At 43.9% G+C, this 23,103-nt stretch overlaps 1 protein-coding gene across 4 annotated transcripts in view; it reads right to left on the bottom strand.

Moving 5' to 3' along the window:
* ESPN (espin) overlaps nucleotides 1–23,103 on the bottom strand; it is an 888,237-nt gene that overhangs the window by 233,995 nt on the left and 631,139 nt on the right. For 2 of the 4 annotated variants that reach the window (XM_085608893.1, XM_085608891.1), the window contains exons 9-10: nucleotides 20,595–20,793; nucleotides 10,013–10,039 (exon numbers count right to left, since the gene is read on the bottom strand). In XM_085608893.1, coding sequence (XP_085465019.1) covers nucleotides 10,013–10,039; nucleotides 20,595–20,793 — 226 coding nt within the window. The remainder of the gene's footprint in view (nucleotides 1–10,012; nucleotides 10,040–20,594; nucleotides 20,794–23,103) is intronic. The other 2 variants (XM_085608894.1, XM_085608892.1) reach the window with 1 other exon arrangement.

Genomic DNA, 23,103 nt, shown 5'->3' with positions numbered 1-23,103 from the left:
CCAATTGCCAACTACACCCAGTCATGTGACCTAGGACAGGCTTAATGCACAAAATAGAAAGGGCGGGAAAATGCCAACTTTCTAAAAGTCATACAATTGATGGACAGAATGCAGAACAAATCAAAACATTCACCCCCAGCCAAGAGATCTGGGTTAAATCCATCATTCTTTTGCTCACCATGCCACCCCAGTTTAGACCTGGCCATATGCAAATCAGTCTTGGCCCTGTGCCTCACTGTAACAGTCCAGCCCGAACTGCCAAGCAAGGTGCTCCCTGGACCGGAAATAAGCATCCTAGGACCGGTTTCAGGGTTTCACCCCTCATCAGCTAGGACAGCTTGATTTCAGTGGCACAGTAATCCCGGGACCCACATCTGGGCAAACCCGGCGCACTTAGGGCAAGGAAGCAAAAGACGCACAATTGATGGATGGAATGCAGAACAAATCAAAACATTCACCCCCAGTCAAGAGATCTGGGTTAAATCCTTCATTCTTTTGCTCACCATGCCACCCCAGTTTAGACCTGGCCATATGCAAATCAGTCTTGACCATGTGCCTCATGGGAACAGTCCAACCCGAACTGCCAAGCCAGGTCCTCCCTGGACCGGAAACAAGCAGTCTTGACCCAGTGCCTCATGGAAACCCACATCTGGGCATACCCGGCGTACTTAGGGCAAGAAAGTAAAAGACACACATCTCCTTGTGTTAACTTTCTAAAAGTGGCATTTTGATAATTATAATTTAAAATCCGACTTTACAATTAAAGAGGGTTTTTAATTACAAAATCATAGATACCAAACATGAAATACTCACCTGGTCCTTAGCCCTCACTAAATGTAATGAGGCAGCCCAATGTTATCCTAAGGGACAGGTAGGCCTCACAAAGTGAAATACTAATTTAGGGGTTTTTCACTACCAGGACATGTAAAACTCAACAGCACATGTCCAACCTTTTAATACAATGCATTCTGTCCTATGGGCTACCTAGGGCCTTCCTTAGGGGTGACATGTGCAGTAAAAAGGGAATTTAAGTCTTGGCAAAGGGGTTATATTGCCAAGTCATATTGGCAGTTTAACACTGCATTCAGGTTGCAATGGCAGACCTGGGACATGTTTTAAAGAGCGACTGAAGTGGGTGCCACAATAAGTGCTGTAGGCCCACTAGTAGCATTTAATCTACAGGCCCTTAGTATATGGCAAGTCTACAAGGGACATATAAGTAAATTTAATATGCCAATAGCCATTGGTAGGCCAATATTACCATGTTTAGGGAAGTGATTACAAGCACTTTAGCACTCGTTAGCAGTGGTAAAGCGCACAGAGTCCTAAGGTCAACAAAAACAAATGTCAGCAACACTGGAGGGAAACGGGCAAAACATTTGGGGAAGACTGCCCTAAGGCTGACAGATCTAACAAACAAGATATCAGTAGTAAAGAAAGTGACATCATACAATCTTGACATGACAGGACTGATCTACTTGTCCAATCCTTACCCCCTCAACAGCCTCTTATTTCTGACAAGGGTTCAGGGAAATGGCAAGAACTGGAAGCAACTGAGCATAAACAGGGCTGTAAAGAGCCCTCTTAATTATTTGTTTCTGTCACTCCTTTCATGACTTCATATGTCAGGGGTAACAAGAGTAGTGTCAGGAATAACAAAGTTAAAGCCAGGGATAGGAGCTCCTACCCTTGACTGCCACTAAAACACATGCATGCCTAGCATGCTTCAACGTCATTCCTTCACCGGAAGTCACAAGAATCTAAGTAAAACATATGCATATTAATATGAAAGATTTTAGTGAGGTTTCGAAACAAGAGCGCTATTTTGCAAATCTCGTTTTATTATCTAAACATTTTTTGGGTACAAGGGGGTATTTTCATCACTCTTGTTAAATGACATATTCCCCTGGGGTGGGTGTGTTCATCTTGGAGCCTCAAGCTATTTTTATGACCAGGTTTCCGAAACTGAACAGCTTTTTCTTAAAGTTTGGAAAGGCTAGAAATATGTTTGCGTTCCACTCACTCAGATTTTTTATAACTTCAAGTATTGTTTATTGGACGAGTCCTCAAACCAAAATGTCGACTGAGCACTCATCCTCTTAACATGTCAAAAACGAGTCTATTTACATCAAACCACACACCGATTACAAGTAGGGCCATGGACTGCCTTTGCTTGTAGTTTAGTTTAAATCAATACAGTAGTAGCTTTGTGTGCGCTTGTGCAAAACACATTGTGCATTTTTTAGCACAAAATACATATTTTGAACAAGGCCATCATAATATCTGCCCCCCTCCTTGACTAATCTACATGGGTCTTCTAAAAATTCTAAAATTCTATAAGAAATATCGGAACAAATAGCACAAAAGGCAATAACCATCAAAAATTCACATTTCCTGAGGACTAACCAGAACAACCAAAACTAGAGGCTTTCTTTTGATAACTATCAATAAGATATTGATGACTGTTTCTTATGATATTCACGTTATAAATAGTTTTAAAGCTTTCATGCAAATGGCCAAAAGCTAAATACGGAATAAGAAGTAGAACATAAAGAGTGAATATCCAAAAGGCATTTGTTTTAAGTGTTTTCTGACTCCCTGGGTCCAAAAACATTCATGTCCAAACTGGAAGCTCTTTACAATTAGGGCCGTGCCCTTCTAAAGCTCTGAAGCTATCCCTTCCAAGAATCCTCAATGACAGTTAAAAAAATATCCATCTTAGTTTTGTAAAACTATTCCTATTTATCAGACATTAAGATCTTAGGGCCTGATTTTTTTTTAAATGTCATTGGTTTATGGAATTTTAGAGGCTGTCTTGAGCCAGAAGACGTATGTTTGATATATTAAGGTTTTCCCTGGCATAAAGCAGACCTAATCTTAAACCAGAAAGGAGTGACTTAAAGCAGCCTTAAGCTGCTATCAGCGCCTGGGCATTTGTGCGCTATATAAATGCACAAACTAAATCAATCAAATCAAATCTTAAGTGAGGACAAACACTTTATGAGTCAATGTTATGTTTCCTGGCTTAGGCCAGTCTTAAAGCTGCCTTAAGCAAGAATAAATAAAGCAGTACATAGACTGGGCCATTTGTGTAATATATTTAAATAGAATATTGCAAATACCGTCCCCATTAATTCTTCAAACAGAAGGCTTCAAATCTGCATTAACAAAAACTGGAACTCTTCCAAGGCCCTAACAGTGGTATGCTGGATACCTGATGACGGATGTGTCATGTGTTATACCTGTAGTGTCTTTGATGTTAGGAGAGCTAAGAACCTTGTGGTTCTGGGCGGACTCTGAAAAGAAAATGATGTAATCTGTTAAGGTGTGGCTATTAAAATAATGACGTAAGGTGTGTAGTGTGTGATCATATGTGAAAGAATAAAGACGTCTGTTATGGAGCACCGCGTGTGGCCCTAAGAAATGAAAGTGCTCTCCCTGAGAGTTTGCAGTGGTACAGTAAACTGCTCGTGTGTGCAACGAATAGATGCAAAGCAGTCTGAAGTTGGCGCATGTGGAGTCAAACCCACGCTCCATTCTAAAGATGGCCATTGAAGAAGTTGAAAGTCCTACAGAGGAGCATATTCGAACTCCTGAGAGAAACCCAATGGTAAGAACAAAAGAAGAGATACTGCGCCACATCATAACACAAAGCAATCCTCAATACGAAGTGAAACGCTTAAGGCAGCAACAACCAGGTATGATGCAAAAAGCTGAAAGCAGCTACAACTAAGTGTGAGAGACAGAACCGGTACTTACTGTCAAGAAAGAAGATGGCACCCTACGACCTCCGATCAGGTGTGTCAACCCAAGTGCAAGTACACTCGTAGTGCTTGCAGAAGTGGCAGGTAAACGTGAACAGCCACAGTTGTGTGAACAGCATATGCTCTCAACTGCAGTGGAAAAGAGCATGAAGTATGATGCCGCTGCATTTCTGAAACCACCACCTCAGTTTGACACGGTGAGGAAGCAGAATGTTGGTTCCGGGTGGACTGCATGAATCAAGACATTTGATGATTTCGTTGACGCGCTGTAAGGAGCAGATTATAAGAAAATCATCAAAAATGTAAAGAACCTTGCTGGTGAGGGAGTGAAAGAAGTGATAAAGAAGATATATCACTAACTGATGCAGTATCATACTGTCAAATCAAGGAAGCGTTAGAAGCCAAGTTTAATCCAATGACAAATGTCGACTATTAAAGGTACATTTTCAATCAAGGAAGATAATAAGCTGGTGAAACAATGGGTGAGTTTGTTGAGAGACTTGACATGCTTATTAAACACTGCAAGTTCAATGAATTCAATGATTAAGAAGCCATGGGTCTCAGAGTCATCAATGGTTGACTTTCAGACTCGTTCAGAAGACGCATGTTGAGAGAGACACTCAGTTTAGAAAATGTGCTAATGGCCGTGAGGGCAGAACAACATGCAGATCGACAGCCTGCTGATATGGAAGCTGGAACAACACAAGGTGAATCAGCACTGATCATGAAAAGCGGGCAAAAATCCAAGGTAGATGCACACAAGTCAATGTCTAAGAAGAGAAAGAAATTTCTGATATGGATTTCTGTTTCCACATGAAGGTAAATGTCCCGCCATCGGACAGACATGCAAAGGCTCTGGGAAGGAAAACCATTTCATAACGGTCTGCAAAGTGAAAGAAAAAACAAATACTTCACAGCGAGAAGAAAAAAAAGGGTGCCAGATAGTTGCAGAAACATTCTCACCCCGCCAACAAAGCCTAAAGGCAACATTAGTTACAACAAATAGACACTAAACAAGTCATTCATCATCAAATTCAACATCTAAAGACTCTTTAAAGTCATTATCAAGCGCTGATGAAGACGATGGATGTGCAGTAATGATGGAAACTAAGGAACAACATGCAAGTGCAGGATCAGCTGCTTGTAATGAAGATCAAAAGTCAGAAAAGAGCCACAAGTCAAAGTGATCAGATTCCTTTGGACACTGCTCCAAGATTACCTTAAAGGTGAATGGTTGCCCCATAACCTTCATTATAGTTAGTGGTGTGTCGATTAACATCATGCCAATGAAGAAGTTCAACAGCGTATCTCCTGTACCACGCCTCACTCTGTCAATCACGAAGGTATACACATGGGCCATTTCAAAACTGTTAGAGTCAAGAGTCATTCACAGCAACCATGTGACACAAAATGACATCAGTGCAAGTGCCAATTCCTGTCCAGGGAAAGGAACTTCATCCAGTACCTGTCTGCTCAGTTTGCCACAGCTGCTGACATGGGACTGATATCCCTCAACTTTTACTTTCATGCCCAGAGTGAAATTGTGAATCAATTCCCATCGTTGTTTTATGGTTTAGAAAGACTCAAGACAATGAAAGTGCAACTTCATATCAATGAGGGCAATCGCCATGTTGCACAACGGCACAGTAGAATTGCTTTTGACTTACAAGAAGCCGTTGAGAAAGAACTAGAAACACAGTTGAAGCACGACATCATTGAAAGCTCCACCGGTCCTACGCCATGAGTTTCACACATAGTGTTGGTTCCAAAAATGAAGTCTGGAGGTGCAGTGCGCATCTGTGTTGATATGCGCCAGGACAATAAAGCAATTGAGAGAGAAAGACGTCCTGGTCCAAACATAGCAGACATGATCATGCAGCTGAACAGAGTCGTAGTGTTCTCTCGTCTGGATCTGTACTCATGTTGGTTTATTCAGATATGAAAGACTGAGTTTTGGCGTGTCATTGGTTGCAGAAATATTCCAGGATGTTATACGTCAAACAATTCAACCTGTTACATTTAATTAAAGTGTTGACATACTGGTATTTGGAAGAACACAAAAGGAGCATGACAAGGCTCTCACACAAGTGTGCCAGCTACTTGCTGATACAGGTGTCACTCTGAATGCAGCAAAGTGTGAGTTTCACAAGACCAAACTTAAATTCTTCGGGCACATATTCTCTGACGGGGGAATGACTCCTAACCCTGACAAGGTGCAAGCACTGTCATCCACCTGCCCACCACAAGATGTAACTATGCTGCAATCTTTTTTAGGAATTACCAGTTATTGCTCAAGATACATTCTGGACTTTGCATCAATGAGCGCTCCATTGAGAAAGTTGATGAAGCGAAATGCCCCATATCAGTGGTCTCCTGAGTGCAACCAGAGTTTCAAAGGAATAAAACATGCAATTGAGAATGCAACTAAAATGGCCTATCTTGACCCCAAACTGCATATTGAGATCACAGTAAAAGGGAGCCCAGTTGGTCTGGGAGCAATCTTTGCTCAACATCCAAATGCTCAGGGACACATTGTGGACTATGCCAGTTGAAGCTTGTCTGAGACTGAACATGCCTGTTCCCAGCTGAAAAAGGAAAGTCTGGCTGTAGTGTGTGCCTGAAAACATTTTCTAGTGTTTCTGTATAGAAAACGTTTCACCATTATCTTGGATCACCAGTTGTTGCGCACTACCTTTGGAAACCCGAAGGCTAAGATGTCCCCTTGCATTGAGAGGTGGGAGTTGGGACTACAAGAGTATGACTATGAATTTGTGCACAAGCCGGGAAAAGATCAAAACCCTGCTGATTACTTTTCACGAGTGCCGCTGCATCACCACAGTTCAATGTCCAAAGTGGCTGAGAATTATGCCAACTTCATTGAGAGATCTAACACGCCATCAGCTCTATACATTGAACAGATTATTGCTGCCACCAATACAGACACCATTTCAGCTCGATCGTGGAAGACACATATTTGACCTTTTGCCGATGATTCAAGAATGTGCAGCATGAACTGTCTGTCACTTGAGAGGGTATCATATTTAGAGACTCGGGAATTGTCATAGCCCAGAGCCTGAGACAGCAAGTCATGAAACTCGCTCGTGAAGGACATCATGGTGTTGTAGTCACTAAAAGAGCTTTAAGAGATCATGTCTGGTTCCCTCGCCTAGATGAACAGGTTGAGAAAGAACTGAAAGCATGCCATCTCTGCAACTGCTTATCCCCCAAAATGATGCAACACAATGTGTGACCTACCTGCGCACGCCTGGAAAAGTGTTGAAGTCGATTTTGAAAAATGGACATCATCTCATGGTAGTTATTGATGAATATTCGCGGTTTACTCTGGTGGAGGACTTGTCTTCGATAACCCATGGCAAGGTCATTGAGCGGCTTGATGCCATCTTTTCGGCTTGGAACATTCCTGCTGTTCTCTATTTCGACAATGGCCCACCTTTCAATAGCAGAGAATTCAAGGAATTTCTCATTTGATGCAATGTCAAGCATCAGAAGAGCACACCTCTGTGGCTTCAGGCCACTGGTGTTGTTGAATGATTCATGGATACCCTTAAGAGAGAGTGATCCAATGAACATCAATGGAGGAAATTAGTATGCATCAAGCCCTGGGTTAAGCCCTTCATGCCTATGGATTGACTTCCCATTCCACAACTAATGAAAGCCCGCCACCTTACTATTTGGGAGAGCCATCGGAACTAAGCTACCCCAAACGATCAGTGAATGCTGAAGAGGTACATGTCACAGACATTTCGCGAAAGCACAAGATGAAGTCCTATGCTGATCAACGCTGGTGCTCTCAAGAAATAGCCTTCGATAATGACGAAGTGGTAATAGTGAAACAGAAATGGAAGTGGAAAATGGACACTCCATTTGCTGCTAAACCTTTGAAGGTTGTGATGAGCAAGGGACACATGATGACAGTCCATTGTCCCAGAAAATCCCTCACAAGAGACTTCTCACAATTTAAACATTTGCCTCTCTGTTCGACAGCCCTTGAGGTCGTGAGCAAGACGACTCGGCCTGAAAGACCTGTTCGAGCATCTGAGGCCACGTCATTGATGCCTAGTCCAGGTGCAGCTCAACTACCTCATACCACCCGATCTGGCAGACCAGTATGAGCACCTCGATGACTCATTCAGGAAATGTGATGCTAATTGTTATTTGTATTTTTGTTTAACAAAGGAGAACATGTAGTGTCTTTGATGTAAGGAGCGGTAGGACTCTTGTGATTCTTGGCAGACTCTGTAAAGGAAGGTACGTGGTCTGTTGGGAGGTGTTAAGGTGTGGCTATTAGAAATATGATGTAAGATGTGCAATGTGCGATCGTACAAGAAGGAATAAAGACATCTGTTACGGAGCTCCGTGTGTGGCGCGTTCATTTGCATGTTCCCGGGCAGGGGAGGACGCTACAATACCATGAGTATATATAGTATATATTGAGGTTCTAACTAGGAACCCCCTTTCTGAATTCCTCTGTCCTAAAGTGATAGAATAAACTGGACAGGTCGTCAATTCCTTTAAGTATTTTATGAATACATATATGTGAAATGATGTTAATACTGTGCCACATCGTAAAATACTTCTGTTCAATATTTATCAGCAATGCACAATGTTACTTCTAACGCTATAAATAAAGTAAGTGAGGACGTTCTTCTGTTTTTGTGTTTAGTTGGATGAAAATGCTTTAAAACATAGAAACAAAGGTGAGCAGTGAAATGCTTGCCAAAGTCGTGGGCACTGCCAATCACTTGGGATTGGCATCCGTGATACACAGGCACTTCAAGAGAATACAGATACATTTTCAAACAGTTGTGAACAGTACCGTAGCATAGCCATTGTGTTATGGGTCCTAGAGCAAGGAAGGAAAGGGAGCCCTGGCTGCTGGTTGAATCATGCGATACAGCGATAATCAGGGTTGAGCGGGCCCCAGTGCCACTGAACCTGCTGCACCAATTCAAGCTATGCCCCTGTTTCCATAGCCTTATATGAGTCATGGCATAGCCTACACAAATCTTTCCACATTTTTGTAAATGTAACCCCTACCCCCAATTCAAGTGGTGATCTCATATATTTCATGCTTTGTGGGAGATCTGTGAAGGGATAGCTGGGAAGCAATAAAGTCATAAAAATATAGAACCATCTTTGTGTATCCCACACAGGCAGCCCCGTTCGCAAACCGGCTATTTAACACTGTAAACGTGACAAAACTCCATCAAAAGTCGGCCATTATACACTTACTAGGCTGAAATGCTCCTGTCTTTCCATGAAAAACATGTATTTCACACAATGTTGTCTCCATTTAGTATATCGGATTTGCGCAATCAGCCCGCTGCCGATGAAAGGCAGGCTAAGTCCTGCCAAAATCTTCTGGTTCAGTTCTTCATTGTTGCTAATTGCATTGCCTCGCGGCGGTGGAAGTTTGTCTACTGTGTGGCAATTCGGGCCAAAGGAATCTCATAATTATGAGGACATTTACTCGGTTAATGATTATTTGTAAAATGTATATCTCACACATCTCTTAAAAGCAGACAATCTTTTAAAAAGTCAGTGGTAATCTTATTAATATTACCTAATGATGCATGTATATGTTCAATGTTATTAAATCATTTGGCTATGTATTTAATGCTTAGTTTAGCAGGAGACGTGAAGGGGGACTGAATGTGTGAGGGCAGCAGAAGAAAGCTTGTAAAACAATCCAAATATTATGTCCAAAATCTGTATTTACATTCATGTTTCATCATTCACTTTTTAAAAGGCCCCACATTGTTCTCAGAAGTTGCCCATAAATGTAATATATTATTTGTCTTGGACCATACTCCTATCTCACTAAATACCTTTGTTTTTCTTTTACAAATTTTGCATTACTACTCTTTATTTTTTGGAAAGTTTAAAAAAGATGGAAAGGAAAGTAAAATCCAAAGGCAGGAGCACAATAGACCACGTTTGTGTTGTAGACCCATTTTTAAATGTGAGGACGTGATGATGAACTATAGATTGCCAGTGTGCAGAAGCTTTATAAATGCCAAATGTACGTCGTAAATTTGTATCAAATTGTAATTTTAGCTTTCCCTAATGAACAGAGACAGATGCAAGGCTTCGCTAATTTCGATTTTCGCATTAAAATCCAAACAATAAAGAGCCACCATTTTAAAGCGCCGAAGTGAAAAGAAAGCATGGAGAAACATTGCAGAACTTTTTTGATTATGACAGAGCAACAGATTGTAAGTACTTACTCTTCCTTTGTCTCAGAGCTGTCACTCCTAGGTCGAGGAGAGCGAATCACAGAGGCACAGACACCGAGTAACACAACGGTGTTGGAAAAACCATGCAAACCAGCAACGAGACACACGACAAGAAGCAGCCATTTAGGCAAAAGGACAGGAAAGGAAAGGAGAGCGCCGACACACAGACATTTGTGAAAGGAGGCAGAGCAAATCAAGCGAGGAATGGATTTTGGCAAAGGAAAAAAGAACAGTAAGAAATAATTGTTAGTCGGAAAAGAAATAACATAAAATAAATAAATATTAGTGAAAAGAATGTATGTGAAAGAGCAAATTTCATAAGCTTGTTAAGCATTTGATGGAAAACGAGCAAATGTAATTGTCATTTGAAAATGCATTGCAACCCTTTGTGCACATTAGCTTCTAATTCATATAAGGAGCAGAGGTTTTTATAAATTAGGTTTAAATTCAACAACAATGGTAGAAAACTGGAGTATTATGTGGTGATGCTGGTTAGGATTAACCATGCAATTTTCTCACAATACCCCAAAGATGGTCCTTGGATTCACAATGATAAATCCTCAGCTCAGTCCTGGTGGAGTGGCAAAGAGCAATCAGGCTTTACTAGAGGAACATATATTAAGTATTTCAGAGTACCAACATGGACGATAAGCAATTGACGCTGCATGAAAAAAATCCTACACCAATTTATAAAAATGAAACATAAATTTATATAAACTTAGACACCAAAATGAAGTCAATCGGATAAGTATAACAGGAGTTATGGATTTTAGAAGAAAAATTAAATCAGTGCAAAACCATACTGCAAAACATGATCATTGCAGTCAATGGTAAAAAGCAGTAGTGACAATTGGTCATTTGCAGGTCAAGTTGCTTGGAACCCAAAGTGGGTAAAGGTGATGCAGGTCCCAGAACCACGCCACGACAGTCAGTTCGATTTTACCTGGCTTGAGAATCCCAGGTGCAGAGTTGATCTGGCTGCCCTTGGTATTGAAGCAGGAGCTGCGGGGAAACTGGTTTCATCGCTTACAAGGCGCTGGTGGGGAACCAGGTGCAAAAAGTCAACAACAAAACCATTGCTTATGTCATTTGAAGGTTTTGCAGAGTTCCCTCGAGGTACAGTGTCGAGTAAAGGGGATGGTTGCCAGACTTGCGACCAACAAGCTTTGGCAGCGGTAAGCTCAGCAAAAAGTTATTTCGACATCAGAAGGTAAATGGCAGCCTCTTGAAACTTGCTGGAGATTAGGACTATGCTTCCCACAATGCATTGGACCATCTACCTTTGGGTGATCCCTCGGAGTTTCAGGAAGGGGGCCACAGGTGAAGATAATCACACCTTTCTCACACAGATCCTCTTGTTGCAGACATGGGTCTCTTATTTGTCCTTAGTTTCTGTCAGATCTTAACTGAGGTCCTGGTGTCAGTGGTAGCCCTTAAATCCTAGCTTTAGAGGCATTAGGGCTAAGGGTGCAATTGGCCAATGGGCTACTATCCCCACTGGCTAATACACCCCTAAGGTGACCACATCCCGGGGTGGGCAGTGGCTGGCATGATTCGCAGGTAGTGGGTGGGCGGGTTGCGGGGGGACGGTTGCACAGGGGTAGTGATTGCGAGACGGAGGGAAAAAAATCACTTACCTTGCCGCTGCCATGTCCCACGTCACTGCTCCTTCTCTCCTGGTTCCGATTTCAGGAACAGGAAGCAGGCAGACAGGCTCCCTCCCCTAAGCCAATCACAACGCTGCAATTGCAGTGTTGTGATTGGTCTGAGAGCTGTGATACGGCGCTCAGCCAGGGGCTGGAGGGGTGGGCATGTACTACATGCAGGCTGTAATGCAGCCTGCATGGAGAAGTGGGAAAGTGCGCATGACTGGTTTGGGCAGCCCGAGAGGACTGACTAAACAGTCGCTGCACACTTTTAGGAGTGGGCAAACCACTCCTCCACTGCCCTGCTCGCAGAGCATCCCCACCCACCTGCCCGCCCGCAAAGCAGGCAAACATAAAATGATAATAACTAAAAGTTATTATCATTCCATGTTTTTGCTATAGCAGAGGAGCTGCCCCTGGATGTGTGTCACCTTTTCTACCCAGATCCCTCTATTCTACCACGTTTAAAGATGGCAGAAGTCTTCCTCATCTGTACAGATAAGGTAGCCCATCCTAGAGGTGTGGCTAGCCTTCTCGGACTATACACCTCCTGAATACATAATTTTCCCACCTGCTCAGTTGCGCAGAAGCCTGGGGGCAGGGAAAAAGCTGTTTCCTCCTTTGGGAAGTAGCCCGGTTGCATATCACAGGAGGTGAAGGCTTTGAAGCTTAACGCCTTGATGTGCCACTTTACCAGCTATCATGCCAAGGAGGGAGGTGTTACCTCCTTCCCGTCCAGGCCTTTGTTTCGACTCCTGGGATAGTTCACACCTCCTGGCAGAGGTACAGATTCCTGCCTTGGTGAGACAGCTGCAAGCTGGCATTCAGAGCACAGGAAAGGCTGGGGCATCCAGGTAGGAAGCCTCTAAGGTAGCCACCTGGGTGCATGTCACATTGTCTTTGACACAAGATGCATGTCAGGGGTGATGAGGCACATTGCTTGATACAAAACATGACATATTTCTGTGGTACCATAATGGAGCTGGTGACCTCGTGTTTGCCCGGGTGCCAGTCCATGTTATCCTATGGATACTTATAGTATCCTTCAATGGTAAAGGCCACTATCGGGACATAAAAGCTTGCACTTACATGTCTACATCTTTAATATAATGCACCCTGTCTCCTGGGCTCAGGATCCCTTCCTTGGGGTGACTTGCACATATTAAAAATAGTGCATTGACTTTGCCACACATGGTGATGGCAAAGTCGATTGTGAGCAGTTTGCAGTGGCAGGTCTGGTGTCAGTAGTTTACTTAGGTCACTCAGAGTGGCACAAACAGTGCTTCAGGCCCTGTGACACCTTTATTACCTATGCCCTGGGTACCACTGGTACCATATACTAGGGACTTATAAGGGGGTTAAAGTCCTTGCCAATTAGTTGATGTGGCATAAAGTGGATCCCACCAAAAGAATTAACTCCCCCAAGTTTGAAAAACATAAGTAACTTGGGGGCATAGCCAAGCAACATGTCTGATAGCATGTAGTTGCTGTGGTGCCGTGGCCTGATTTGTCATCCTAAATATTCCTGGATTCTTTGGGGTCACCAGATGAAACTCTGAAGGCTGACTGTGTTCCCTGGAAGCCACTGAAGGTGACCAATAACCCACATACCACAGCCATGTAATGCAGAACCAAACAGAGAGATCGAGCCGCCTTACTTGGGAGCACTGGGGGGCACCAGGTGATCACGATCTCTTCGGATTATGATCAGGGGGTGTCTGTGCTGCGCTCCTTTCTTGAAAATTCGCCTCACAGGTATGGGTGGCCCTGCCCCTTCTGGGGGATTGACTGCTGTGACCCAGGAACGCCATTGTGAGTCTGCACAGTCCAATCCATCCTAGAAGCAATGGGGATGTGATCAGGGGCTGCTGAGGAGGCTGGTGGTTGGGAGGTACTGTGGACGCTCACATCGGTATACTACAATGAGCAGAGAAATTAGGGATCCTCTTCTGATAGTGAGCAGCTTTCGGGGAACACTGGTGATGGTCCACGCTACCCGACTCAATATGGTGGCACTGGAGGACGATGCAGCAGCTGCTGATGGTGCTGACAGGTGGAGGAGAACATAGACACTTGAATTAGAATCAGGGAGAGGCACCTTCAAGAGGAGGCTTCCACAATAGGACAGATATTGGCAGACCCGAGCAGTTTATAATGAAGAACCTGAAGCTGCAGCTAACCTGAAGGGGAGCTGCTTTGCTGAGGAAATGTTGGAGTTCCTTGCTGGAGGGGCATGTCCTGCACTTTCTTTAACCTGGGCCCCTCAGGAGTGGCTAGCTTGTCCTTGATCTTCCTGTAGGTTTCACTGCAGATTTCGGAGGTCCATGCGGCAGACGGCAGACTGCCGTCCACAAATTACGTACTGCTGTCACTGCCTTCCTGTCCCGACTGCCTCTGTTGTTCCTTGGTACACACACATTGGTCATGGAAAAGGATAAAGCCCCTAAAACGGTGCAACAAACAAAGATGGAGAAGTATGCGTCAGGAGCCAAAGGACCTAGCAAGGCTCAGGTACGGGCACAGAGCCAGAGAAGGAAGCCACCTGGGCACCAGACAGTTCTACGGGGGGCGCAGGTCTTAGCTACGATGGAGAAAACAGGCAGTTGCTGGAATCCATAATAGATACCATCTCTTTAGAGGTAAATCTCCACAGACAGTTCTACAGAGAGGAAATAGGTGGACCCTTAAAATAGAAAAGCCTGTCGCAGGCCTCACATCCGAACTTAAACAAATTAAAAAGCACTGTTTGCACCCTCTCAGAAGGGGATCATCACTTTGACAATAGGGTGGAGGGTGCTTAGTGCCGCTTCTGCCAGGTTTGTTGGGTTCCTGGAGGGCATTGAAGAACGGGCTCGGGTGGTATCCCTGGTAAACTGGGTCAGAGACTTACCAAGGGGTTTTCACAATACTTCACCATGGAATGGGTGCATGGGGCCCTTGCGCCTTCTCCTCCACCTGAGAAGCCACTTCAGGCTGTCATTTGTAAGCGCCTTAACTACAGAGAGCAAGATCTTGTCCTGCAAAAGGTTAGAATCATTGACAACCTAGCCTATGAAGGAACAGCGACCAGAATCTTCCTCGGATTAAACCTATAGAGTACAATGCATCCGTCATACATTTGACCCAGTGAAACAAAGACTAAGGGCTATAGGTTTGAAATAAATGTTATTCTTTCCTGCAAAGCTCTGTGTTAAGCATGCTGGAAAATCCCACTTCTTCACCTCCTTGGAAGAGGCTTGAGAATGGCTTGACTTGGGGAGAGTTGTTGCAGCCACCGAGGCAGCGATTGGGTACCGCTGCTCCCGGGCCATCCGTACTTGTCGGCTTTTCTGAATATTGGGAGAAGGAGACCCCTGTAAAGCATGAGAGACACAGGCAGGCCAACAGTGCCGAGGAGGGCACTGTCAGTAGCCGGACGTCTTTCTGGATGTGGCACTAAGTGGAGGCTCTAGGAGAGACAAGATCTGAAGTCAGGATGGTTCTATGAATAAATACAGTGAATGGGATGCTTGATGAAGTCCAGCGGCACCACGACCCGGAACAAGGAGGTACAACTTTTCCCTTCAGAGAGTATCTCCATAGCAAAGAATGGTACCCTTGTTGCTCACAATATTGGCTTACTGAGTAGGGCCTTGGGCTTCTTCACTTAGGGAAGCAGCGGATGACTCTTCTCAATGGCACTAGGTGATGGTTATCTGTGGTTGTTCTCGAGAGGTGTGCAGCGATTTCGTGAGTCACCATCATTACACACCACTAAACCAGCCATGACTGAGACACTGAAAGAAGTCATGACTAACCTAGGCCGTTTCAACCTCTGGAGACGCATGCAGCCAATGGACAAAGAGTACGCATGTCACTCCACTACGCAGAATGCCTACAACCACTTAAAGTGTTTTATAACATTTGAACTACCTTCATCTCGGGCACTCAGGATGGACTACCTAACCAGATTTTTGTCAAACCACTCCCCGTTACTGTTTTTTATTATAAAATATTTATAGAGTGAACAGCTACCCTTGTGCGGGCTTCCCGGCACTGGCAGCAACACAGTGAGGACATGTGGGAGGTTTTACTCTGCTTGGGTGAAAAGGTTAGTTTTCAGCTGAAGAGTATTCCAGAGTTTTGAGACAAGGTAACCGAAAGACCGGCCACCCCCTCTTGCTCTCCTGACTCTGGAAACGGTTAACAGAGAGAGATTGTTTGACCTCAAATCTCTAAAGGAAGTATAGGGAGTGACGAGATGCTGAAGGACATGTGGTCCCTGAGGGTACTTTACCCTGTGAGCAATGCACAGGGCCTTAAGTTTACTCTCTCTTTCATTGGCAGCCAATGCACTAAGGCTGCTCGTGCAAATTGTGTTTTAGACAGTCCCGACAATGCTCTGGCTGCAGTATTCTGGGCAACCTGCAGCTTTCTAGTAACATATGAGGGGCTGGCTGCCCAGGTAGAGGGAATTGCTGTTGTACAATTGGGAGAGTATCAATCCCTGGACCACTGTTCTCAAAGACTTCATAGGAAGCCATTTGAGTTTCTTCCGAAGAGACCTCATCGGTGCCTGACACCTTTTTTTACTTGAGTGGCCATCTACAGGTCTTTGTCTAGGGTGACACCTATGCTCATTACTTCGGACTTGGGGGGAGGGGCAAGTACGATGGCCATACGAATTGGTCACAGAGCGCTGGATTGTTTCCTGTCACCACTACCTCAGTCCTGTCCCCATTTAACTTGAGGCAGCTGGAGGCCATCCATCGCATGTCCATGACACTGGTGCAGTTCATTAAGATATACCCATGCAGAATGGCAGCCTGCCCATGGCATAGGGAGAACTGCACCACATATATGCACCAGGTGTGGTCATGTGCTTGTGTGGCACCACTGGGTTACTGAGTTGGAACGCCTAAACATAGTCATTGGAATACCAATCAATTGGTCCCCCCTGATAGCTGTTTTTTGGGCATTATAGGTAAGCCAAAAAAGAGAGAAATACAATACAAATTTCTCCAATAAGTGCTGGTACTGGCAAAAAGATGCATGGTGAAATGGTGGATAAATGCCCTAATATTGATGCATGGCTCTGGGACACGAAGGCGTAAGCACTGGCAGAGGAGGGGTACCTTAAGATGACTAGAAAAGACAACAGGGGTGCAGAGTCTGGGGAGCGTCGTTGAATGCCTTGAGTTCTCCTGAGCCTCCTTATGGGATGTAACCGCCATCCAGTTCACTAGCTGATGGCGACGAGTAAAATGTGATTGGTGAATGTAAAAAAAAGGGGGGGAAACGCAGCCTTACTCGCCCAATAATTAGAGCATACCCGGGGTTAATACCCAGAACCTAGGGGGAGGGGAGGAAACAAAACATGGACATTGCAGAAAGTACAATAAGTGGCTCCTAAGCATCTGTTGGGACATGTATTGAATACGCATCATCATTGTTAGATTGTGGTTTCATCTGCTGGGGGTGCATCTCTGACTTGTAACTTGAGCTCCCATTTTTTTCTTTCTTGTTTCTTTTGTTTAACACAAAACCAAAAGGAAATATAAAAACAAAAAAGATGCAACGTACTTTCACTTGACACAGGACTGCCCAGAGTAACTGACTGATGGAAAGGTTCATAGAACAATAAAAGAGGGCATGTAAACTCCACTGATGCCAATACCACAAATGTGTATCCTGGGTATAGAAGCCTGCTGCACCAAAAATAAAATAAAGCAACATTTTACATACTCTTCTTCATATAAAGACAGCTATCCACTGAAAGATCCCTGAAGCACAAAAGCCCTGATTACGTGTGGGTGGGTTTTTTATTATTCTAGATTGGTGTAGGATTTTTCTTGAGTTTTCACTTCATTACTGTTTGTCTGGTGCTTAAATACTTTACACATTGCCTTTAAGTTAAGCCTGATTGCTTTTGTGCCAAGCTACAAGAGAGTTAAACACAGGTTAGTTTGGGGTTTGCTTGTATTTCACCCTGACAAGAATTGCTGTTGCTGCTTGAGCAGGGTTCCACCCCCCTCAACCAGTAACTCAATTGCCTACAAATATAATTATACCTTATAATCCATGGTGAAATGAATAAAGTAAGGGGAGATACCCTAAATGCAGATTCCTGAAACTGTCTTCTTGATGAGCTCCTAGCAATGACATACCTCCCGGCCTCTTTTCATCGGTACCCTCAAACAAACTGTGTTGGATATCCCACTGCTGAATGAGCCCCAAATCAACCCCGTGGAGCAATCCTGGACAGTAATAATATTTATTTTGTCTTACTTAAATAGCATCACTTCTTGTTGTGTTCTTCACCCACCTACTAACAGCTGCTAAATGTGTCCATATAACCTCATATGTGTGTCATGTGCATTCTATGCAATTCTTTCTACCTCATCTCTGGTAGATATGCTTTCATTTGTAAATAAATAATAATTAAACAAAAGCACCTCTTGCATTGCGCTTCTTACATTCCACTCTTGCTATTTTATTTTGTACCTTGATGACGCAATCAGAATAGATATCTAAACTCAGAACTTGGACCCCGCCCTCGACATGACACTCCCACACTCATCGTTCCTGATAATTTGTGTCACACCAAGTTCCACATTTTGCCACTGCTCTGTAGCTAGAGTCACACAATAAAAGCTGGTATGGGCTCCCCATCACCATATCCACTCACTCTCGGCATTCTTAACAGGCGAAGGATGCCCTATTAAGACTCAAAGCCCAAGCAGACAGCATTAAACCAAAGTACATCCTAGAATGTTTATTGCTTCTGTGAAAGGACAGAGTACAGAGATTAGTTATTTTCTCTTCACAAAAGGCCCCTTTAAAAGTTGGATAGATAGTTGTGTTACAACTGTCCATTTCTTGAGTAATGGATGTGTTTTTTTAAACTATATTACATATTTATCTGGAAATCTGAATAACAGGAGTTGATTTTGTATTTTTGAATGTTAAAAGGTTCAATTCTCCCCTGAAAAAACAGAGATTTATACTCTGTTAAACCACCAAATTGCCAATGCTATTATGCTTTAGACGATTCATCTGTGAGATGAATCTCTGCACTGAGAGGATCTGGCTACAGTTGGGCATCACACCGCAGGCAGCAGCACAGGCCTTAAAGGTTTTACAAAAACAAACTCTTTAATTTATTTTTGTTGGTAGTTGAGTTTTTGGTGTTGTATCAAACAGCTATGTAGATAGACATATATCCTTTCTCTCCCATTTTGTGGACTCTGCCCTTTAAACCACCGCTCTAGAATAACACACAATATAGTACGGAGGGTTCGAGGTGTCCATTGTGGTTTTTACTCTAATTCCCTCAGCACCTCTGCTGAACCATTTTGGAGAGGTTGAACATCCTCTTCTTGTGCATTCGATCGCACCTCAAGCACTAGCATGTTTCGACTTGAGGCATCATCGCATGTACAGCCCTCTCTGGCATCTGCTCTTCTTTTGGTCACAAACCTTGCAGGGCACCAGCCTGGCACTGAGCTTCTTCTGGTCTGGGTGTTGTATGAAGAATTACGAAATGATGAAACCCCTGGGGCCATATTAAGCATTTTCATTGTTGCCGCCTGGCCCACGTATTAAAAGGTGTACCCGGTGCAAACAATTAAAGTTCGCCCTATTGCGGTGAATGCGCTGCCCCCAGGGCAGCCGCGAGCTTGTGATGGCTCAGGACAGTGCATTCATGTGAAAACACGGAGTGGCTGCCACCTGCACATTTACAGGGGATTAGAGACCCCCTTGCAGGTGGATGCACTCAGTGACTGCACCTGCCTGCAAGGGGATGTCTGGGGGTCCATATTACCCCTTTTCCCACCTCCAGAGGGTTGCTCTCAGGGGGCACACTCACAGTATACCACCCTGAGAGCTTCTTTGCCTCTGCGCCTGCGTTGTTAATACGGCGCAGAGGCAAAGGAATCCCCTCATTTTAATAGAGCACACCCCCCATGCAAACCAGCGAACACCCCCTGAAGGTAGAGCTGGCGCTTTGAGTGTACCAGCGCTATTGGTATTACTGAAGGGGACGGCCAAGTGCCTGTGCCCCTTCTTCTGTAATGCCAAAGTGCCCCGGGGGCACACAAAGCGGGCACAAACACCCATTGTGCACTTGGGGCACTTACTGTAATACGGCCCCTGGTATTATTCTCACATGCCACAGTCATCCATGGAGTAGTTTACCAGTTGCTCGGCTAATGCAAAAGCTCGGGGTTCAGGTGACATTTATAAACTACTTGGGCTTGTGGTTTATAAATGTCATAGTAAGCACCGGATGGCAATATAGGCGCACACTACACATCTATCTATCTATCTATCTATCTATCTATCTATCTATCTATCTATCTATCTATCTATCTATCTATCTATCTATCTATCTATCTATCTATCTATCTATCTATCTATCTATCTATCTATCTATCTATCTATCTATCTATCTATCTATCTATCTATCTATCTATCCATCTATCCATCTATCTATCCATCTAGCTGACTGCCTATCTCGTTTAACAACACTATCTATCTGTCTGTCTGTCCGTCTGCCCGTCCGTCCGACCGTCCATTTGTCTATCTATCTATCTAGCTATTGGCCTATCTATTTATCTGTCCGTACAAATCTATCTATCTATCTATCTATCTATCTATCTATCTATCTATCTATCTATCTATCTATCTATCTATCTATCTATCTATCTATCTATCTTTCTTTCTTCAAGGCACATGGATGTAGTGTGTGAATAGTAAAAATATACTTATCTGCACATTCTTTTGATAGGTGATATTTAGCCTATGATATTTTTGCACATCAAGATTTTGCCCATGACATTCAGACACAACACCCCTGAAGATGAAGCAGCGCTGCACCTGGAGTCTGTCTGCTAATAGAAAACCCCGAACCAGGGCCAAGGAAGAGCAGTGAAGCTGAGACTTACTTCCGGTGGAATTGGAAGAGTGTCGCTGGCTGGAGCCGGACCGGGATAAGCGGCCCTCTGTTGGCAGTGGTGGTGGAGGTGGTGGGTAGGACATGCTTTCTGGAAGTGGAGGAGGAGGGGGAGGGGCAGGCAGCTCCCCCGCAGGCTTATTCTCAGTAGCATTTCCGTTCTGCACTGTGTCATCCGCCAAAAGGGAGCCCTGCAAACAAATGGGAGGAAATAAATGGAAAACAGTGAGGATAGCAACGGCCCTGGCTTGATCGCACTGTCTAAGTGTTATTGTGACCTCTCTGACTGTTTTTGCAAATTAATAATTAATATTTGCTTTTGTTACGGAATCCTGTTTATACATGTCCGTCGGTAGCAATCGCATGTTCGTTCTTTCAATTATCTATTTTGGCACATTTCTGAAGTCCAAGTAATATCATTTGGAACAAAGGCAATGTTACAAACCTCAAAGATTCCTATACCTGCACAAGAACATCCTGAGCATAGAGTTAGCTGGTCCCAAATATTCAACCATCAGGACAGAAGTACCAGCCACACAGAATAATCTCCATATGTTGGACTCGTGCCTGTATGTGATTCAGGTTGTTGTGGTATCACTGGGTTGGTTGCAAACAATGAGGGCAAATTGTGCTCCAACCTTTTACACCCTGCCCAGCATTGTTTGATGTTACAACTATATTAAGTAGTCACATTGCAAAATGCACATTTGCAGAAGGTCACAAAGCATGGACACATAGCACATCTCCAAAATTGAGGAGGATGTCCCTTTCATGCCTCCTCCTATTTTTTAGGTCTCGCCTGACCCAGCGCATGCGCTGGTCTGGCGAGACATTTTGTGAGGGCTCCAAAAAGTGCTACCAGGCCAGCCTAGACCTACAGTGCATGTGCGCGGGTGCGCGCGTCGCGCTTTACCGCTATTACTTTCACATTCGGCCGCTTTGATGTTTGATCGCGATCACTTTCGCGGCTGCACAGGCCGCTTTCATGTTTTCCGTGAGGCTTCAATAGATTGCAGCAGTTAAAACAAGCATTGGCATAGCCAATAGGTCTCGCTTTTGGAACCTTTTAAGTGTTTAGTTATGCAACTGTTGCATGGCTAAACACTTATAAGGTCCCAAAGGCGAGACCTATTGGCTATGCCAATGCTTGTTTTATTTGTAATGGTTTGCAAAACACACCTTTTTGTGAATCATAAAAAACCTTTCTGACTTGTACAAAGAAGTTAGGACAAAACAAAACCCTCTTGTCATCCCAAAGCCTACATTTTTGAGAGGTGCAGACTTTGCAACTGTGATGGTGTTTTGTATATGAGGCCCATAGTTGTAAAATCGGTGACTCCTGAGCATTACACAGGTTTCTAGTGATTAGCCAAAAAACAAGTCGTGCGCAATTTTAGACATTCAGACAGTAAAATGAAGTAATTTCGATCCAAAGAAAGACTCTCCCAGAAAACGGAGGCTCTGAAGATAGCGTGTAAGTGATTGAGATGCGCTCTGTGTTGGACCTGATATTCTTGGTGTGGTATTCCCCCAATGTTTTGCCTTCCAGCCTCCTGTTTTTGCTGACTTCATTTTTGCTGGCTTTAGGATTTTGCGCACTTTACCACTGCTAACCAGTGCTTAAGTGCTTGTACTCTCTCCTTCAAACAGGGTAATACTGTATTCCACCCAACTGGCATATTTATTTTACTTTCAAGTCCTTAGTAATGTGGTACTACATGTACGTGGGGCCTGCAAACTAAATGGTACTTGTGGGCCCGCAGCTTTCATTGTGCCATCCACTTAGGGAGACCATAAAAACATGTCTCAGACCCTAAACAGCCCAGAGGGCGGGGTGCAGTGTAGTTAAAAAATGGGACATGTAATTCGAACTGTTACATGTCATGCTAGTGAAAAACCCTTAAATTAGTTTTCCAGTACTACAAGGCCTACCGCTCCCATAGGATAACATTGGGTTCAATTATTACATTTAATAAGTGACAGCTTTTAATTGTGAGCAAGTAGGAATATCGCATTTGGGGTCTAAAGAATTGTAATTTAAAGCCCTCTTTAATGGTAAGTTGGATTTTAATTCACAATTCTGAAAATGCCACTTTTAGGGAGCTGACATTTTCTTGTCCCAACCATTTGGTGCCTGCAGTGTGTTTACTGGGTCACATGATTTGGTGTAGCTGGCAGTTGGTCTTTGTGTATTTCTCCCAGACAGTGAAACAAAGGGCAGTATGTGTTGGTAGGATGGACCATCTTTGATTGATGAAGGGAATGAGCTGTCACCTACCACACTTGTGCATCATAAAGGCTCTTTTTGAGCACACTCACAAAGGATTTGACACTAGTCTATTGTGACGTCAGACAATCTGGGTTCAGGGAGGCAGGAAAATCCATGCACGTCTGCGGTGGGAACCTCCCTAACCTTCTCCTACTTAAAAGTGGGAACCAGGTATAAATATTGGACCCACTGGCATAATGAAAATTGAGGGGCCCTCGCAAGGGATGTGAAG

The sequence above is a fragment of the Triturus cristatus genome, chromosome 1_2 (genome assembly GCF_964204655.1).
Source record: "Triturus cristatus chromosome 1_2, aTriCri1.1, whole genome shotgun sequence".
In the NCBI taxonomy this organism is placed as follows: domain Eukaryota; kingdom Metazoa; phylum Chordata; class Amphibia; order Caudata; family Salamandridae; genus Triturus; species Triturus cristatus.
Note: the sequence above shows the minus strand (reverse complement) of the source record. Positions and strands in the feature narration are given on the sequence as shown.